The sequence below is a fragment of the Tachyglossus aculeatus genome, chromosome 23, assembly GCF_015852505.1.
Source record: "Tachyglossus aculeatus isolate mTacAcu1 chromosome 23, mTacAcu1.pri, whole genome shotgun sequence".
Taxonomy (NCBI): domain Eukaryota; kingdom Metazoa; phylum Chordata; class Mammalia; order Monotremata; family Tachyglossidae; genus Tachyglossus; species Tachyglossus aculeatus.
In genome coordinates, this window is record NC_052088.1 from 2,313,282 (window position 1) to 2,332,260 (window position 18,979).

Here is an 18,979-nt window from a genome sequence, read left to right on the forward strand (position 1 = left end):
GCCCTTCTGTCTCCAATTCTAAAATGAAATGTTCTTGCTTTGAAAACTTACTCTGTTTTAACTGTAACCTTATTTTGAGATCTATGCATATCTTTCCCAATATATTTGAATTTCCTTTTTTAATTGTGCTCCATTATTTCTTGTCATGTTCCTGGTCTGCAAGAACATGACAATCTAAGTGTTTCCAGCATATCTGTATTCTTGCCTTCTGTAGATAGATGGGCAAATGTCTGTAGAGAAATGGCAAACACTGTGCTATAAGGGAAGAATACAGCCATATGGAAAGCACATAAACTTGTTGATGTACTAAAGATAATAACAATAATAATGATTGTGGTATTTTTTATGTACTGTGCCAAGCATTGTATTTCTAGACTGTGAGCCCACTGTTGGGTAGGGACTGTCTCTGTATGTTGCCAACTTGTACTTCCCAAGCGCTTAGTACAGTGCTCTGCACACAGTAAGCACTCAATAAATACGATTGATTGATTAAGCACTGGGGCAATAATAGAGGTATTTGTTAAGCGCTAATGTGTAGTTACAAGGTCCCTTATGGGACTCACATTCTAAGTTGGAGGGAGAACAGGGATTGAATCCCCATTTTGCAGTTGTGGGAATTGAGGAACAGAAAAATGAAGTGACTTTCCTAAGGTCACCCAGCAGACGAGGAGAAACCAGATTTAGTACCCACATCCTCTGACTCTTAGGCCCTTGCCCTTTCCTAAGCCATCTTGAGCCTAGTCAGAATTTGAATTAGGCCATGCGTCCAACTCAAGCGATGATATTCAAAGCACAACTTTCACAACTCTCTTCCCTCCATTCAGAAGACTGTATTTCTTCTGGATGATTATTCCACAGACGAGTGGATAATTATTTATTCTACAAGTTTGAAAGCAGTTTCACCACATCACTGTGACCACAGTGCCAAAGGAAGGTCTGTTTGACTTAGGAAACCTTCAAGTTTGCACGGCCGGTTGAGGAACATGGGTTTTGCTCAGTGTATTTTGGGGCGGGGTTTAATGAAGTGAATTTTCCCAGTCATCTTAAATCTCGAGTGGAGCGTGTCATTGGGGAAAGTTCCATGGTTTGTAAAATGCTTCTTTGTCTTGCTTAAGAACACTGGAACTATTTTGGAGCAGATGAGAACCTCGGCCCTGTAGCCGTGAGCATCCGAAGAGAAAAACCCGAGGAAATGAAAGAAAACGGGCCGCCTCACAACTATCGGATAATTTTCAGAACTAGTGAGGTAAGCCGAGGAGTACGGTAAGGATGGGGCTCTGAAAGGAACCCGAAAGAAATGGTAACCCTCTTACTGGTTGCAATTCTCCACAGTAGACCAAAGGTGCATTTTGTCCATGTTGGCTACGTTGGCTTGTTGATAAGTGATTTTGCAATGCACTCAGTTCTGCAACAATAATGAGCATAATTAATAATTACGGTACTTGAATGCTTACTGCGGGCCAAGCGCGGTTCTAAACTCACCCGCCAGAGTGTAAACTCGCTGCGGACAGGGAACTCTGTGACTTTGTACTCTCTGATGCTCTCTATGCACAGTAAGCCCTCAATAAATAATAATAATAATGAGGATATTTGTTAAGTGTTTACTATGTGCGAAGCACTGTTCTGTGCACTGGGTTAATACAGGGTAATCATGTTGTCCCACGTGGGCCTCACAGTCTTAATCCCCATTTTACAGATGAGGTAATTGAGGCACAGAGAAGTTAAGTGACTTGCCATAAGTCACACAGCTGATAAGTGGTGGAGTAGGGATTAGAACCCATGACCTCTGACTCCCAAGCCCCTGCTCTTTCCACTAAGCCATGCTGCCTCTCTATAAATATGATTAATTAATTGATCGAAGATGCCTACAAGATAATCAGGTTGGATATACTCCCTGTCCCACCCGGGGCTCGCTGCCTAAGTAGGAAGGAATAGGATTTAATCTCTGTTTTACAGATGAGGAAACTGAGGTGCAGAAAAATGAAGGGACTTGCCCAGGATCACACAGAAGATCCGTGGAGGGCTGGGGTTAGAACCCAGCTCCTCTGACTTCGGGGCCCGGGCTCTATCCACTAGACCACACTGCTTCCATGTTTCCACTGTAGGATTTGGATAGAACACGCAGCCCATAAGCACGTTTTGGGCAGTGAACACATCTTCCAACTTTCCCAAGAGCTTCGTACAGTGCTCTGCACGCAGTAAGAGCTCAGTAAATACCATCGATGATGCTGCTGACAGAATTAGGGATTGTTTTTCTTACAAGCTTCATCTGTTGGCTACAGAGCGATGCAGTGTCTGAATCAATCAATCAGTCAGTGGTATTTATTGAGCTTTATCTATGTGCTGAGCACTGTACGAAGTGCCTGGGAGAGCAGCTGCAGAAACTGGATGAGTCTTACCACACAGTTTCTCCTGAGCACAGGGTTCTTTATTCATTCATTGTCGTATTTATTGAGCACTTACTGTTTGCAAACCACGTACTGAGCGCCTGGGAGAGGACAATATAAAAATAAACACATTCACCATCCACAACAAGCTTAATACTATCCCTCCCCTCAACGTAGGAGAACACTATGCATTGTAACTTGTTCTGGGCTGGCTTTGGGGAGTAGACTGAGCAGCTCTAGAAACCAAGGGAGAATCACAAGACCTTGGTAAGCAGCAAAAAGCAAGGGTCTCTCTGAAAATCTAAATCCGAAGCTCAGCCCAGCCGACCCAGCAATACTTGACTGGGCAGATTAGGTCCCTGAAATTCCCCGGTCCTCTCCTTTCCCAAACAGTGTCCCGAACAGAGAGTGGAGGTTGGGATGCCTTGGAATGTGTCCACCAATTTCCATTGTATTGTACCCTCCCAAATGCTTAGAAGAGTATCGTGGCCTCATGGAAAGGGTCTGGGCCTGGAAGTCAGAGGTTGTGGGTTCTAATCCCAGCTTTGCTACGTGTCTGCTGTGTGACCCTGGGCAAGTCACTTCACTTTCCTGGGCCTCAGTTACCTCATCTGTAAAATGGGGATCAAGATTGTGAGCCCATGAGGGGCAGCGACTGTCTCCAACCTTGTATCTGCCCCAGTGCTTAGAACAGTGGTTGGCACATAGTAAGCGCTTAAAAAATACCACAAGTATTATTATCATCATTATTATTATTATTACCCTACACATAGTAAGTGCTCAATTAATACCATCAAGCCCTCTAGACTGTGAGCTCATGGTAGGGAGGGAGTGTACCGACTCTGTCATAGTGTTCTCTCCCCAATGCTTAGCACAGAGCTCTGCACACAGTAAGAGCTCAATAAATATGACCACCTGATTGATCAAAGAAGAGCACGTGACATGTTTGTGGTCTCCTTTTGGTTTTCTTTGGCTGTTCTCCACCCCTCACACCGATTGTGTTATCTGATGATCTCAGTGGCTTCTTCAGTGAGGCTGTAGGACCCAATTTAGTATGATCTCTCTGCTCCCCTCTACCTCATTCTGTGAGCTCTCACTTTCCATCCTTTTGAATGTCTCATCCTTTAATTCCCTCTGCTTCCCCAGACTCAGTGCCCTGGGCATCCAAAAAGAAAAGAAAATAAGGAGGGCAGGATGAGTACTTGCACGTACAGAGAAGCAGCATTGCCCAGTGGCTAGAGCCTGGGAGTCAGAAGGACCTGGGTTTATAATCCTGGCTCCACCACTTCATCCATTCTGTCGTAATTATCGCATGCTTACCGTGTGCAAAGCACTGTACCAAGAGCTTGAGCACCCACTTGGCTGCTGTGTGACCTTGGACAAGTCACTTCACTTTTCTGGGCCTCAGTTCCCTCACCTAAATAAAAATGATGAATAATAATGAATGATAATAATGATGATGGTATTTGTTAAGCGCTTACTATGTGCCAAGCACTGTTCTAAGTGCTGGGGGAGATAAAAGGTGATCAGGTTGTCCCACGTGGGGCTCACAGTCTTAATCCCCATTGTATAGATGAAGGAACTGAGGCACAGTGAAGTTAAGTGGCTTGTCTAAGGTCACACAGCAGGCAGGTGGCGGAGCTGGGATTAGAACCCATGTCCTGTGACTCCCAAGCCTTCCCATTAAGCCATGCTACTTCTCTGGTGATTAAGGATGGGAGCCCTTTGGGACAAGGACTGTGTCCAAGCTGATGACCTTATATATCTACCCTAGTGCTTAGTACAGTGCTTGGCACCTGGTAAACACTTGGTAAGCGCTTTACAATTACCGTGAAGTAAATAAATGAAATAGTGATTTCATTCATTTAAATAATTAAAGGGGGGGGGGAATCAATCAGTCCATCGATGGTATTTACTGAATGCTTACTATATGCAGAGCACTGTACTAAAACGCTTAGGTGAGTACAATTCAAAGAGAAAGAGCAGACACATTCCCAGCCTATAGCAAGCTTACAGCCCAGAAGACGAGTTTACAGAATTTACGAATTCCGACACATAAATTACCTACCCACAGAAGAATAGGGAAGGGTGAACTTGGGGATGCTATACTTATTTGGAATCATTAGATTTCATAGGAAGGATCACCTTCAATCCCGATGGTTCATAAAATCAGTAGGTGGCTCAAACTTCATGTTATCGAAATCAAAAGTATATATGGAGCGCTCACTTTATGCAGAGCACTGTAATAAGCACGTGGGAGAGGACAGTAGAACAGAGTCAGATAGACATGTTCCCACCCCACAACGAGCTTACAGTCTAGAGATAACAAGAAAATACTGGGGGAAGTTAACAACTATCTTCAGAGGAACTGGAGTATAAAACGTGAAGAAAATAAATATAGAGAGCTTGGCTTCTATGCTGAGAATTTCTAAAATCAGATTCAGTCCAGCAAGGTTCTCTGTACCATGCATATGTGTTTACCTTTCTAAATAGGACAATAAGAATGATAATCTTCACCATCGTCATGGTGCTTGTTAAACGCTTACTATGTGTCAGCATTGTTCTAAGCACTGGGAAAGGTGCAAGATTATTAGAATAGGACCCAATTTCTATCCCACAGTCTAAGTGGGCAGGAGAACAGGTATGGAATCTCCATTTTCCAGATGAGGCAGCTGAGACCCAGAGAAGTGAAGCGACTTGCCTAAGGTCACACAGCCGACGAGAGACAGAGCCAGGTCTTTCTGACTCCCAGGCGGTGATCTAGCCAATAGTCCATGCTGCTGGGTATGGAATCTCCATTTTGCAGATGAGGCAGCTGAGGCCCAGAGAAGTGAAGTGACTTGCCTAAGGTCACACAGCCAACGAGTGACAGAGCCAGGTCTTTCTGACTCCCAGACGGTGATCTAGCCAATAGTCCATGCTGCTTCCTAATATCTTAAATATCCTACAGGAGTGAATTGTTTGACTCTCAGGGGCAAGAGCATTTTGACTAGCCAGATGGTCAGTCGATCTGGGGCAAGCACTGAGAAGCAGCGTAGCTCAGTGGAAAGAGCCCGGGCTTTGGAGTCAGAGGTCATGGGTTAAAATCCCAGCTCTGCCAATTGTCAGCTGTGTGACTTTGGGCAAGTCACTTAACTTCTCTGTGCCTCAGTGACCTCATCTGTAAAATGGGGATTAAGACTGTGAGCCCCATGTGGGACAACCTTATTACCTTGTATCCCCCCCCATCCCCGGTGCTTAGAACAGTGCTTGGCACATAGTAACCGCTTAAGAAATACCAACATCGTTATTGTTATTATTATTATTATTATTATTATCATCATTATTACTACTTGGCTTGGGCGAGACCAATCTAAACAGACTTGGTAGAAACGTTCCCTTCCCACAGCAGACTTTACCAGTTGTGGGAAGGCTCGCCACAGAAACAGCCAAATGGGCAACTTAAGTTTCAGTTTCATCTAGAAACGTAAACGCTACCATCGGGAAACATAAATGCCGAAAGGAGGATTGGCCAAGTCCAGATATTGAGTCCAAAAAAATGTAGAGCACATGACTAGGGGAGCTTCATGTAACAAATTCATGTCTGGAAAATCTTTTTAGTGAGTTGGCTGGAACAGCTGCTACTTTTACCCTTTCTTATCAGGCAGTGGGAATAAGAAGCAAATTCTTTTTCCCTCTGCAAGGCTTCAGGAGGGCTTTAATCTTATCTCTACAGTTGGTGTTTTCTTTGCTTCAGAGAACTTTTCTCCCTTCAGAGTTTTGTACTTGTGAATTCTTGTGCTCAGTGCATTGTTTATTCTCCTCTCTGACCTGCCCTCCCTCTCTGTGCCCGCAAACTGAAAAGTTTCCTCTAATTTTGCTTCTTGGGTACATTTTAAGCCTCTTTCGGTGTGGTGGACATGGAGTTCAAATGTGGTTCATCGCCCCTGAGGAACTTTAGGGTCCGCACATGGATTTTAGAATTCCGCTTGTTTACGCCAAATCCAAGACAGCCACAAACACAGGCCTGGCTTTTCACAGTCTCATGAGCAAATTGCAGGCCATGAAAAGAGGCTTGTTTCTTAGAGCTTTGTGTTCTTTCTTTGCTTTTGCCAAATCAGCAGCGAGCTGCCTTGGGAAAAGAAGAAAGACCATTTCTGGCAATGGGAAACTAAAATTCCTGGTATTTAAGGACTTCCTACTACTAGTAAAAGAGGTTGTTCTTACCAAAAAGTCAGATACTCAGTGTTATTGCCAAGAAACATTAGAAGCAGCATGGCCTAAGAGATAGATCATGGGTGTGGGAGTCAGAAGGACCTGGATTCTAATCCCCACCCCGTTGCTTGTCTGCTGGGTGACCTTGGGCAGATCACTTCTCTGGGCCTCAGTTCCCTCATCTATCAAGTGGGGATAAAGACTGTGAGTTCCATGTGGGACAGGCACTATGTCCAACCTGATTATCTTGTATTCATTCATTCATTCATTCATTGAATCATTCAGTCGTATTTACTGAGAGCTTACTGTGTGCAGGGCACTGTGCTAAACGCTTGGAAAGTGCAATTCAGCAATAAAGAGAGACAATCCCTGTCCACAACGGGCTCACTGTCTAGAAGGAGGGAGATAGACATCAAAACAAATCTATCTACCCCAGTGCCTAGCACAGTGCCTGGCACATAGTAAGCACTTAACATACTATAAAAGAGCAACAACAAAACATTGGAAAGCTGCTACTTCTCTGTATGTAATAATAGTAATTATGGTTCTTGTGAAATGCTTACTATGTGCCATGCACTCTCCTAAGCGCTGGGGTAGTTGTAAAATAATCTAGTTGGACATAGTCCCTATCCCACATGTGGTTCACAGTCTAAATTGGAAGAAGAAAAATTTTATCCCCAATTTTACAGGGGAGGAAACAGAGGCACAGAGAAGGTAAGTGACTTGCCCGAGGTCACACCACAGATCAGGTCCTAGGTAGACACTGTATGCTAGACTTGAATTCTCTCCCTCAGTTCCTGATATGTTTATTCATTCAATTGTATTTATTGAGTGCTTACTGTGTGCAAAGCACTGTACTAAGCGTTTAGTCAGTGAGTGTGATTCAGAGTGTCTAAGAGATGTATATTACCTAAGTCCTCTCCACCACCACATTTTCTGGCTCAGCTGTTGACATTTGATTTTCTCACTCAAAATCTCCGATTTTTTGCTCTGATTTTTATTTTAAGCACAACTGACCGAGACATCGATGACCCTTTTGAGAAAATGATTAGTACGTCAGTGAGTTGATGACATTTATTGCATGCTTCCTTTGTGCAGAACATCGTACTAAGTGCTTGGGAAAGTTCAGTATAGTGAAGTGGATAGACATGGTGCTCGCCCACAAGGAGCTTATGATTTCCGGAGGAGCGGTCAAACCACGGGCCATGCAGGTGGATGTGGAAAAAAATGGTTCACTCTATTACCCTGGGATTAGGTTGTGGGTTCTAATTCCGACTCCACCACTTGTCAGCTGTGTGACTTTGGGCAAGTCACTTCACTTTTCCTCAGTTACCTCATCTGTCAAATGGGGATTCAGATTGTGAGCTCCATGGGGGACAATCTGATTACCTTGTATACCCCCCCCAGCGCTTAGAACAGTGCTTAGCACATAGTAAGCGCTTAACTCATACTGTTATTGTTATTATTATTTCCCTGTGTATTTGATGTTTGGTAAATGAACTGCTGCCAGTCTGCTTCCACACACTATACCGATTAAAATTCCAGGGTGAGGATTCAAAATGGAGGGTTCACTCAGGGTTTGGAGCCCAATCCCCATGGAATGTGTCACTAAATAAAAGGAAGAACAAGAAGCAGCATGGCCCAATGGATCGAGCCCAGGCCTGGGAGTGAGAAGGACCTGAGTTCTAATCCCACTTGTCTGCTGTGTGACCTCAGGCAAGTCACTTCACTTCTATTGGCCTCAGTTCCCTCATCTGTCAAATGGGGATGATGATTGGGAGTCACGTGTTACAGGGACTGTGTCCAACCTGATTCACTGGTATTTACCCCAGCGCTCAGTATGGCGACTGGCACATAGTAAATGCTTAACAGATACCATGAAAAAAAAGTGTAGTGCTTTAATTATTCTCCTTGTAAGTGGATTGTGTCCTTTGGCCACCAAAGGGTAAAAAGTTGTTGTGTGTCCTCTAAAAAGATTGTGAATATATGCAGATTGTTGAGGCCCTCAGGTAAACCGGCATATTGATGTTTTCTTTTAATAATGATGATATTTGTTAAGCGCTTATTATGTGCCAAGCACTGTTCTAAGCACTGGGGTAGCTACAAGATCATCAGGTTGTCTCCCATGGGGCTCACAATCTTCATTCCCATTTTACAGATGAGGAACTGAGGCACAGAGAAGTTAAGTGACTTGCCCAAAGTCACACAGCTGGTGTGTGGTGGGGCCTGGATTAGAACCCATGACCTCTAACTCCCAAACCCAGGCTCTATCTTTTCCAAGTTTACTGTCCTTTCCATAATCCCAGCCAGATTGGCCTGTCGTGGTACCCAAGAATTGAGACTCCATTAGGCTTGAGGACCACCAGCCGAGCCCAAACTGACCATTCACCAGCAGGAAATCATCTCTGTCTCTGTTCTTGCTGAAATGCACATTCCCCCAGAAAGGAAAGAGCTATGAGGTAAAGGAGAATGAGGGGAAGGGATTTATATTTCAGACTCTGCCGCTTCTCTAATTAAAACTCCGTGACTTAGATCTAGCCCCGGCTTCGTTTGGGTGTGTGTGATAAGACAGAATTTCTCTTTCAAGTAACTAACCGCCCTCTGTGAAGTGAAAAGTTCTCCTCCTTCCCCCCCACCACCATTCATTCATTCATTCAGTTGCATTTATTGATCACTTACTGTGTGCAGAGCACTGTACTAAGTGCTTTTCTTGGCAAACAAATCACACTGAAATGTCTGCTCTGTTTACCTTCAAATTTATTTTTTGGCTCCTCACATCTCAGGAATCTTTTTCTTTTCAGTCTTCTAGCTATCAGACTTTTATGTGTGTGTGTGTATATATGTGTGTGGGTGTGTTTGTATATGCATTATACATATACACACATATATATATATATAGGTATATATATGTATATATGTTACAGAATATGCATGTAGGCAGAGAATGTTTCTGTTTATTGCCTTCTTGTCCTCTCCCAAGCACTTAGTACCGTGTTCTGCACACAGTAAGTGCTCAATAAATACCATTAGATGGATGAATATATATGCATATATATACACACACACATATATATGCATGTTTATGTATATATGTTAAGTAGACTTGCATATTCTCTCTATGTACATGTACACCCAAACAAGAATATGTATGTATATGCATAGATATATATTATAGAGTATGATTGTATGTTCTGTATAAACACATGCATGTTTCATATTTATCCAAACAATCTGTAGGCAGGTGAAACATCATTAATCAATCAGTGAGTGGTATTTATTGAGCGCTTACTCTAAGCACTTGGGAGAGGACAGTACAACAGAGTTCATAGGCACATTCTCTGCCCACAAGGAGCTGACCATGCCATGACCCAGAGGCCCAGTTTGGCATTAATCAGTGGGAAAACAAAGTTAGTGAAGAGTTAATCCCGGGGGTTGTGAGCAGATAGGGGGAAAAAACACAAATCACCTGAAAACCAGATAAGCCCAAGGCATTAAAAATATTGAGCTCTTTTTGGTTCTACTGATAAACCAAAATGTCATTTTTGAGCTTTTGTCCTCTTCCGAGCGCTTTATCCTCTCCCAAGCAGTTAGTATAGTGCCATGCGCACTGTAAGTGCTCAATAAATACAGCTGATTGATTGATTTAGGTCTTCCAGCTCTGCCCTGGGTACTGTGCTGGGGAATTCATTATTTTACAAGTCTATATGTACATAATGATGATGATGATGATGGCATTTGATAAGTGCTTACTATGTGCAAAGCACTGTTCTAAGTGCTGGGGAGGATACAAGGTGATCAGGTTGTCCCTCAGGGGGGATCACAATCTTAATCCCCATTTTCCAGACGAGGTAACAGGCACAGATAAGTTAAGTGACTTGCCCAAAGTCACACAGCTGACAATTGGTGGAGCCGGGATTTGAACCCACGACCTCTGACTCCAAAGCCCGAGCTCTTTCCACTGAGCCATGCTGTTCATCAACATGGATATCTGGCCCCCAACTAGGTTTAGCCTTCTGGCAACCACACCTGGCTTTAGGGACACTGGATTCCTCAGATTCCTCTTCATCCCATATTTGTGATCTGCCTTTTTAAAAGGAACTGTTTTTCACTCTGGACCCTGCATCTATTTTTACCCACCAGGATTCTCCTGAGTCGAGCAGGGGTATCTATTGAGGGCTCACTGTGTGTCAAGCATTGTTCTGAACACTTGGGAGAGTACAGAGCAGTGGAGTGTGTGGTCACATGCCCTGCCCACAGTCAACCAATCAATCCTATTTATTGAGCGCTTACCATGTGCTGAGCACTGAATGAAGCACTTGGAAGAGTACGGTAGAATGAAGTTGGTAGACACGTCCCCTGCCCACAGTCCATCAGTCAGTGGTATTTATTAATCGCCTACTCTGTGCAGAGCATTGGACTAAGTATTTGGGAGGGTACAGTACAATGGAGAGGGTAGCCAAGATCCAATCAGTCAATGGTATTTATTGAGCTCTCACTGTCTGCAAAGCACTGAACGAAGTGCTCGGGAAAGTACAGTGCAATGGATTTGGTAGACATGTTCCCTGCCCTCAATCAATCACTTGCACTTATTAAGGGCTTACTATGTATTGAGTGCTTAGGAGAGTACAACAGAACATAGTTGGTAGACATGTTTACTACCCACAAGGCTTAACAAATCCCATTAAAAAAATAAATAAGTGGTTCTTGATTGCATCTCTAGCTGTAAGATTGTCTCTAGACTGTAAACTCATTGTGAGCAGGGAAAGTGTCTGTTTATTGGGGTACTCTCCCCAGCGCTTAGTACAGTTCTCTGCACACAGTTAGCACTCAGTAAATACGACTGAATGGACGAGTCCCTCGGAGAGGTGGGTTAACGAGCAGTATTTCATCCCAATGCCTTTCTGTCTTGTAGCTCTTGACCTTAAGGGGTGCGGTGCTAGAAGATGCAATCCCATCCACCGCGAAGCACTGCTCAGCTCGAGGCCTGCCTCTGAAGGAAGTGTTGGAGCACGTCATCCCAGAGCTGAACGTCCAGTGTTTGAGGTTGGCTTTCAACACTCCAAAGGTCACCGAGCAGCTCATGAAACTAGACGAGCAAGGGGTGAGTCCGCGTTTCGGGGATGTCTCCGTTGTATTTAGTGAGCGCCCCCTCCATGAGCCCGATATTGTGCTGCTAACAATAATAATAATGATGATGAGCAGCATGGCTCAGGGGAAGGGGCCCAGACTTGGGAGTCAGAGGACGTGGGTTCTCATCCTGGCTCCGCCACTCGTCAGCTCTGTGACTTTCGGCAAGTCACTTAACTTCTCCGTGCCTCAGTTACCTTCTCTGAAAAATGGGGATTAAGACTGAGAACCCCACATGGGACAACCTGATTACCTTGTGTCTCCCCCTGTGCTTAGAACAGTGCTTGGCACACAGTAAGTTCTTAACAAATACCATCATTATTATTAATAATGATGGTATTTGTTACGTGCTTGCTAAGTGCCGATGATAATCACGATAATGATGGTGTTTGTTACACACTTGCTATGTGCTGATAATAATGGTGGTATTTGTTAAGCTCTTACTCTGTGCCAAGCACTCTTCTAATCATGATAATGGTGGTGCTGTTTAGGCATTTGCTATGTGCCAGTAGTAATCATGATTATGATGGTATTTGTTATTGTTCTTACTATGTACAAAAAATAATCATAAAAATGGTGATATTTGTTAAGCACTTACTGTGTGCCAGGCACTGTTCTAAGCGAGCTCCATGTGGGCAGGGAATGTGTCTGTTTATTGCTGTACTGTACTCTCCCAAGCACTTAGTACAGGGCTGTGGACACGATAAGTGCTCAGTAAATACAATTGAATGAATGATTGAGTATGGTAATAGGGTTGGACCCAGGCCCCATCCCACATGGGGCTCACAGTCTTCATCCACAGATGAGGGAACTGAGCCCATGCTGTATCCAATAGGCCATGCTGCTTCCCAGAAGTCAGAGTTCCAAAGTGCTTAGTACAGGGCTCTGCCCGCAGAAAGTGCTGAATAAATATGATTGAATAAATACGATTGAATGAATGAAGGAAGGAAACATTTCTTCTAGGCCGTAAGCTCAATACGGGCAGGGTGTGTATCTAGCAACTCTGGTATATTGTGCTACTGAACTCCCCCAGCGCTTACTACAGTGCTCTGCGCACGGTAAGCGCTCCATAAATACCATCCGTGGATTCATTCAGTCCATCTGGCTAATTCGGCATTATCCATCAATCTCCTGGAACAACCTTGCAGATTGACTGTTATTTCCCTTCATGTGCAATGGTATGTGTGACCTAATTGTTAGCCAACAACCACCAATGTTTTTTTTTCTTTAATAGCATTTGCTAACACATTTACTGTGCCAGGCACTGTGCTAAGCACTGGGGTAATTGAGGTATTCAGGTTGGACATAGTCCATTCCATGGGACTCCTGGTCTTCCGCCCCATTTCACAGATGAGGTAATTGAGGCACAGAGAAGTTAAATGACTTGCTCAGGGTCACCAGCAGACCTGATGTGAACTGGGATTAGACTCCAGGTCCTTTTTTGTTTTTTGTTTTGTGGTGTGTGTTTAGCATGTACTATGTGCCAGGCACTGTACTAAGCACCGAGATATATACAAGTTACTCAGCCTGGGCATAGTCCATGTCCCACACGGGGCTCACAGTCTTCATCTCCATTTTACAGATGAGGTCACTGAGGCACAGAGAAGTGAAATGACTTACCCAAGATCACCCAGCAGAAAGTGGTGGAACAAGGTCTAGAACCCAGGTCCTTCTGATTTCCAATCCTGTGCTTTATCTACTAGGCCATGCTGCTTCTCAGCATAATTGATTTGATTGGAGATTGTAGCAGCTCCCCAAATTGAAAGATTTGAAGCTCTTCTTCTCCCTCTCCCCAGCTCATTATCCAACGGAGGGGCTAACAGACCAGAAAATGGCCAAAAGGCAGGGAGCAGAAGAGCCCGGGAGAGGAGTCAGAGGGGCTGGGCAAATCCTCATTCACTCAATCATATTTATTGAGCACTTACTGTGTGAAGAGCACTGTACTAAGCGCTTTGGAGAGTACACTGTAACAATAAACAGACACAATCCCTTCCCACCATAAGCGTACAGTCTCATGTGGTATATTCAGACTCTGACTAATTACAAGTTTGCTGCTAGGGCCCTTGATCATTTTAGTTTTATGGGGTTTTTTTTTGTAAATTCATAGACAGGGTAGCTGTAACTCCATATGTTTTCTGTTCCAACCTGCAGATTGGCTTGAAGAAAGAAGGGCAGGGCAAACACTGCTTTTAGACAAGCAGCTTGTCTGCTTAACTGCTAGCTTGACTGCCCCCTCAAATGCCACGACTTCCCCAGGCCTATGGAGTTTGGTTTCTTTTGTTCATTCAGTTGTATTTATTGAGCACTTACTGTGTGCAGAGCACTATACTAAGCGCTTGGGAAAATATAATGCAACACATTCCCTGCCAACAACGAGCTTACAGTCTAGAGGCCAGGAGATAGACATTAATAGAAATAAGTAAATGACAGATGTGTACATAAGTCCTGTGGGTCTGAGAGGGGGGATGAATAAAGAAAGCAAGTTAGGGTGATGCAGAGAGGAGTGGGAAAATAGGAAATGAAGGCTTAGGGAAGGCCTCTTGGAGGAGATGTGCCTTCAATTCATTCATTCATTCAATCATATTTATTGAGTGCTTACTGTGTGCAGAGCACTGTACTAAGCACTTGGGAAGTACAAGTTGGCAACATATGGCTTAGAAGAGGCTTAGAATAAGCTTAGAAGAGGGGTGAGTCTGTCAGAGTTGAGGAGGGAGGGCATTCCAGGCCAGAGGTAGGATGTGGGCCAAGGGTCGGCGGTGAAACAGGCGAGACTGAGGGCCAGGGAGAAGGTTAGCACCAGAGGAGTGGAGTGTGTGGGCTAGGATGGAGAAGGAGAGCAGAGAGGTGAGGTAGGAGTGGGGCAAGGCGATGGACTGCCTTAAAGCCAATGGTGAGGAGTTTTTGTTTGATGCGGAGGTGGATGGGTGACCACGACAGTTTTGTGCTTCAGTTAGCTCGATGCTGAGGCGCTGCTGCCTCTTGAGGGGATGGTACGAGACCCCCATCTAGCCTCTCCAGGGAAACTGCAAGGGACTTTGGAGTAGTAGAGTCCCAGGTGGTGGCAGAAGCTGCCCGGAACCTCAAGGGGGAGAAGAAAATGGCAACCTTGGGAACTGATGCCAGAGGTTGGCGTGATTGGCCGAGTAGCCTGCAGACTACTGACTTCTTGGCGAACTGCTCAACATGACAGCCTTAATCTCGGCTATCTTTCTTCTTCCTTTTTTTTTTAACGGTATTGGTTAAGTTCTTCCTATGTGCCAACCACTACACTAAGCACTGAGAGATGTACTAATCCCTGAGGGAAGCAACATGACATAGTGGATCGAGCATGGGCCTGCGGGTCAGAAGGTCATGGGATCTAAATCCTAGCTCCGCCTCTTGTCTGCTCTGTGGCCTTGGGCAAGTCATTTCACTTTTTTATGCCTCAGTTACCTCATCTGTAAAATGGGGATTCAGACTGCAGCCCAATGCAGCACAGGGACTGTGTCCAACCCTGTTTGCTTGTATCCTCCCCAGCACTTAATACACTGCCTGCCACATAGTAAGTGCTTGCCAAATACCATTATATACCTGTATGTGTGTGTATACATATATATACAATATATGCATACATAATACATAATGTGTAATAATATATACATACATAATATATATACACAAACTAATTGGGTTGGACACAGTCCCTGTCTCACCTGGGGCTCAAAATCTTAATTCCCTTTTTATTGATGAGGGAACTCAGGCACAGAGAAGTTAAATGATTTGCCTGAGGTCACCCAGCAGAAGAGTGGCAGAGCTGGGATTAGAACCCAGGTCCTTCTGATGCCCAGGCCTGGGCTCTAGCCACTAGGCCACGCCACCCCTGTTTGTAATGGGTTGAGATCAGTTAAAGCCACCTATAAAGTAGTGTTTGGAAAGTTCTGTGGTTGAGAATCGGTCCTTTGTTTCCTTTGGAAGGGTTACATCAAGAAATTTGGGCCTTCAGATTACCATCATTTGACCATCTTTTTATTATCCCCTCTATGGGGATCTTAGTTTTATTATTTGGGGAATCTGGATAGCTGAATGGAGGTGTTTATATGGAATTTCAGGTGAGTTTTTTTAACAAAGGAGTATCTAGCCAGTCAGTGAGTGTGTTGTGGAGGTCAAATTGCTGTCTCCATCTATCCATGCCAATAATTGAATATTGGGTAATTAGAAAAATCTAGCGTGAACACAATGAACTGAGAGAGGTTTTGCTTAACTTTAGTCAAAATAGCATGTTAACCATTATTTAATGAGCACCTATAAGATACAGAACACTGTATCAGGTTTAAATTGCTTAATCTCTCAATACCTATTTCCCCTTCCTGACTGAGACGTACTTTTTTTTTTTAATGGTATTTCTTAAGGGCTGACTTGGTATTAAGTGCTGGAGATTTCTTGACTGTGAGCCCACTGTTGGGTAGGGACTGTCTCTATATGTTGCCAACTTGTACTTCCCAAGCGCTTAATACAGTGCTCTGCACACAGTAAGCACTCAATCAGTACAGTTGAATGAATGAATGAATCTTTGAGGGCAGGAAATGCATCTGTTTATTGTTATATTGCACTCTCCCAAGTGCATAGTACAATGCTCTGTGCTCAGTAAGTGCTCAATAAATACAATTGAATGAATAAAAGATACAAGCTAATCAGGTTGGACATGGTTCCTTTCCCACATGGGGACCCCTCCCTCCCCCAGCAATTCCCATTTCACTGATAAGGTGAGTGAGGGATAGAGATGTGAAGTGACTTGACCAAGGTCACAGAGCAGACAAGTGGCAGAGCCGAGATTAGAACCCAGGTCCTTCTGACTCCCAGGCCTGTGGTCTATCCACTAAGCCATGCTTCATCTTCAAACAGGAGCACTGGCCGTCTTGGTTGAGATAGCAGAATTCCTTCCAACTCATTAGTAAAGACGGGCTGTATACATGGAAGGTTCCGTGGGGGTGAGAAGATCCAAAATGATAGTAATAATTGTGGTATTTGTTAAGCGCTTACTATGTGCCAAGCACTGTACTAAGCACTGGAGTAGATACAGGATCACAAGTTTCCACATGGGGCTCACACTCCTATTAGAATAGGAGGGAAAACAGGAATTGAGCCCCATTTTATGGTTAGGAGAACTGAGTCCCAGAGAAGTGAGGCCCAAGGTCACCCAGCAGACAAGCAGAGAAGTCAGGATTAGAACCCAGGTCCTCTGACTCTCAGGTTAGGGCTCTTTCCACTAGGCCACGCTGCTTCCCCAGGAGGTTAGCTCAGTTTTACACACCTTCATCTTTATTAACCCAGAAATGGAACATAACAACTGAAAATAAAACTGTCAGTGACATTAAACTTTTATTCTCCTGCTGTCTGATGGAATGCCTTTGACTACATTTAAACAAATTGTCTATTTCCTGCAAAAGAAAAATGTTCGTTAATATTTTCCCTTGCCTGCCTTATATTAAGTAGAGCATAATTTCATATGTATGTGTGTATATAAATGTGTGTATAGATAATATAAACAATATGTATACATATGTATACACAACATTCTAGTGACCTAAAACTAACTGGGCTGAGTTTTTGTCTTCTTTGCCAAGGAAAGAAATATGTCATGACTGGATAGCCTAGGTTCGGGCAATCAACTTTATAAGACAAAGTAATGTGTTTAAAAAATATGTGTATCAGCACCTGTTTTTAAAACACGCAGCGGAGCATAATATAGAGTCTTTATCTCTCTGGCTATTAAAATCATCCAGTACTACATCTTGGAAAGTCAAATACATGACTTCATTAAATGTTTATTCCTATAAGGCCAAAGAGCACTAACTCCAATATACTTTACAACCATTTCTTTGATGGCAAGTACAAGCCTCTTCACTTTTCTCTGCCCCACTCCTTCTCACTTCATTCCATTCTCCCTTACCTCCCACTCTTCTTTCCTTCTCTTCTCCCCTTTTATCTTTCTTCCTTCTCTCTCTCTCTCATACTTCTTCCACTTTCTTCCTTACCTCTCACTCCTTTTTTATGGACTATAAGTGCCAAATATGTGCCAGGTGCTGTATTAAGTGCTAGGTTGGTACAAGACAATCGGGTTGGACATAGCCCTTGTCCCACCTAGAGTTCACAGTCTTAATCCCCATTTTACAGGTGAGGGGACTGAGTCAAAGAGAGGTTAAGCGACTTGCCCAAAGTCACACAGCCAAGTCAGAAGCAGCATGATAATAATAATAATAATAATGTTGGTATTTGTTAAGTGCTTACTATGTGCAAAGCACTGTTCTAAGCGCTGGGGTAGATACAAGGTAATCAGGTTGTCCCACGAGGGGCTCACAGTCTTCATCCCCATTTTGCAGATGAGGGAACTGAGGCCCAGAGAAGTGAAGTGACTTGCCCAAAGTCACACAGCTGACAAGTGGCAGAGTCGGGATTTGAACCCACGGCCTCTGACTCCAAAGCCCGGGCTCTTTCCACTGAACCGTGCTGTTTCCCATGATGTAAAGGAAAGAGCAGGGGCCTAGGAGTCAGAGGACTTGGGTCCTAATCCAAGCTCCACCACTTGGGCAAGTCACTTAAATCCTCTGTGCCTCACTTCCCTCATCTGCAAAATGGAGATTCAGTCCTACTTGCTCTGAGTGTCCCTTGGGGGATCTGTTTATCCTGTATCTACCCCAGCACTTAGTACAGAGCTTGGCCTATAGTAAATGCTTAACAAGCACTGCAATCATCATTATTAGTTTTTTACAAGGGGTGGAGCCAGGATTAGAACCCAGGGCCTTCTGACTCCTAGGCTCATGCCGTATCCTCTAAGACACACTGCTTCTCCCTTCCCTTTTCCCTGCTTTCTCGATCCCTCTCTTCTCTCTCTCTCTGTCTCTCTGTCTGTCTCTGTTTCTCTGTCTCTGTCTCTGTCTCTCTCTCTCTCTCCGTCCCTCTCTGTCACTTTTTCTCCTCACAGAGAAGAGATGAGCTTTGGCCTTTAAAGCTCAGTCATTTCCTCAGACGTGAGATGTGACTATGATGCCAGCGACTAGGGAACTATCTCTTCAGAAAAGTTCATTAGTAATTTAGATTCATTTGGAGTATAATTTGTGTACCTTTGAAGGGACAGAATTTAAAGTGGTTAAACACTTATAAAATGCACCATTTGCACATGATTTCAAGTCATTTTGATGATGGAGTTCAGGTGTCTGTAGATAGTGTTCTTTCTTAAAATTTCCAGTCAGCTTTGGGAGGATTTAATGATGTAAACCACTCTGTAGCAGAAT

At 43.9% G+C, this 18,979-nt stretch overlaps 1 protein-coding gene across 1 annotated transcript in view; it reads left to right on the forward strand.

Annotated features, from left to right (window-relative positions):
• The window catches only part of SIPA1L1 (signal induced proliferation associated 1 like 1), a 421,260-nt gene that overhangs the window by 263,016 nt on the left and 139,265 nt on the right, over nt 1-18,979 (forward strand). The window contains 2 exon segments of the mRNA XM_038765485.1: nt 1,116-1,246; nt 11,494-11,682. Of these exon segments, the coding sequence (XP_038621413.1) occupies nt 1,116-1,246; nt 11,494-11,682 (320 nt within the window).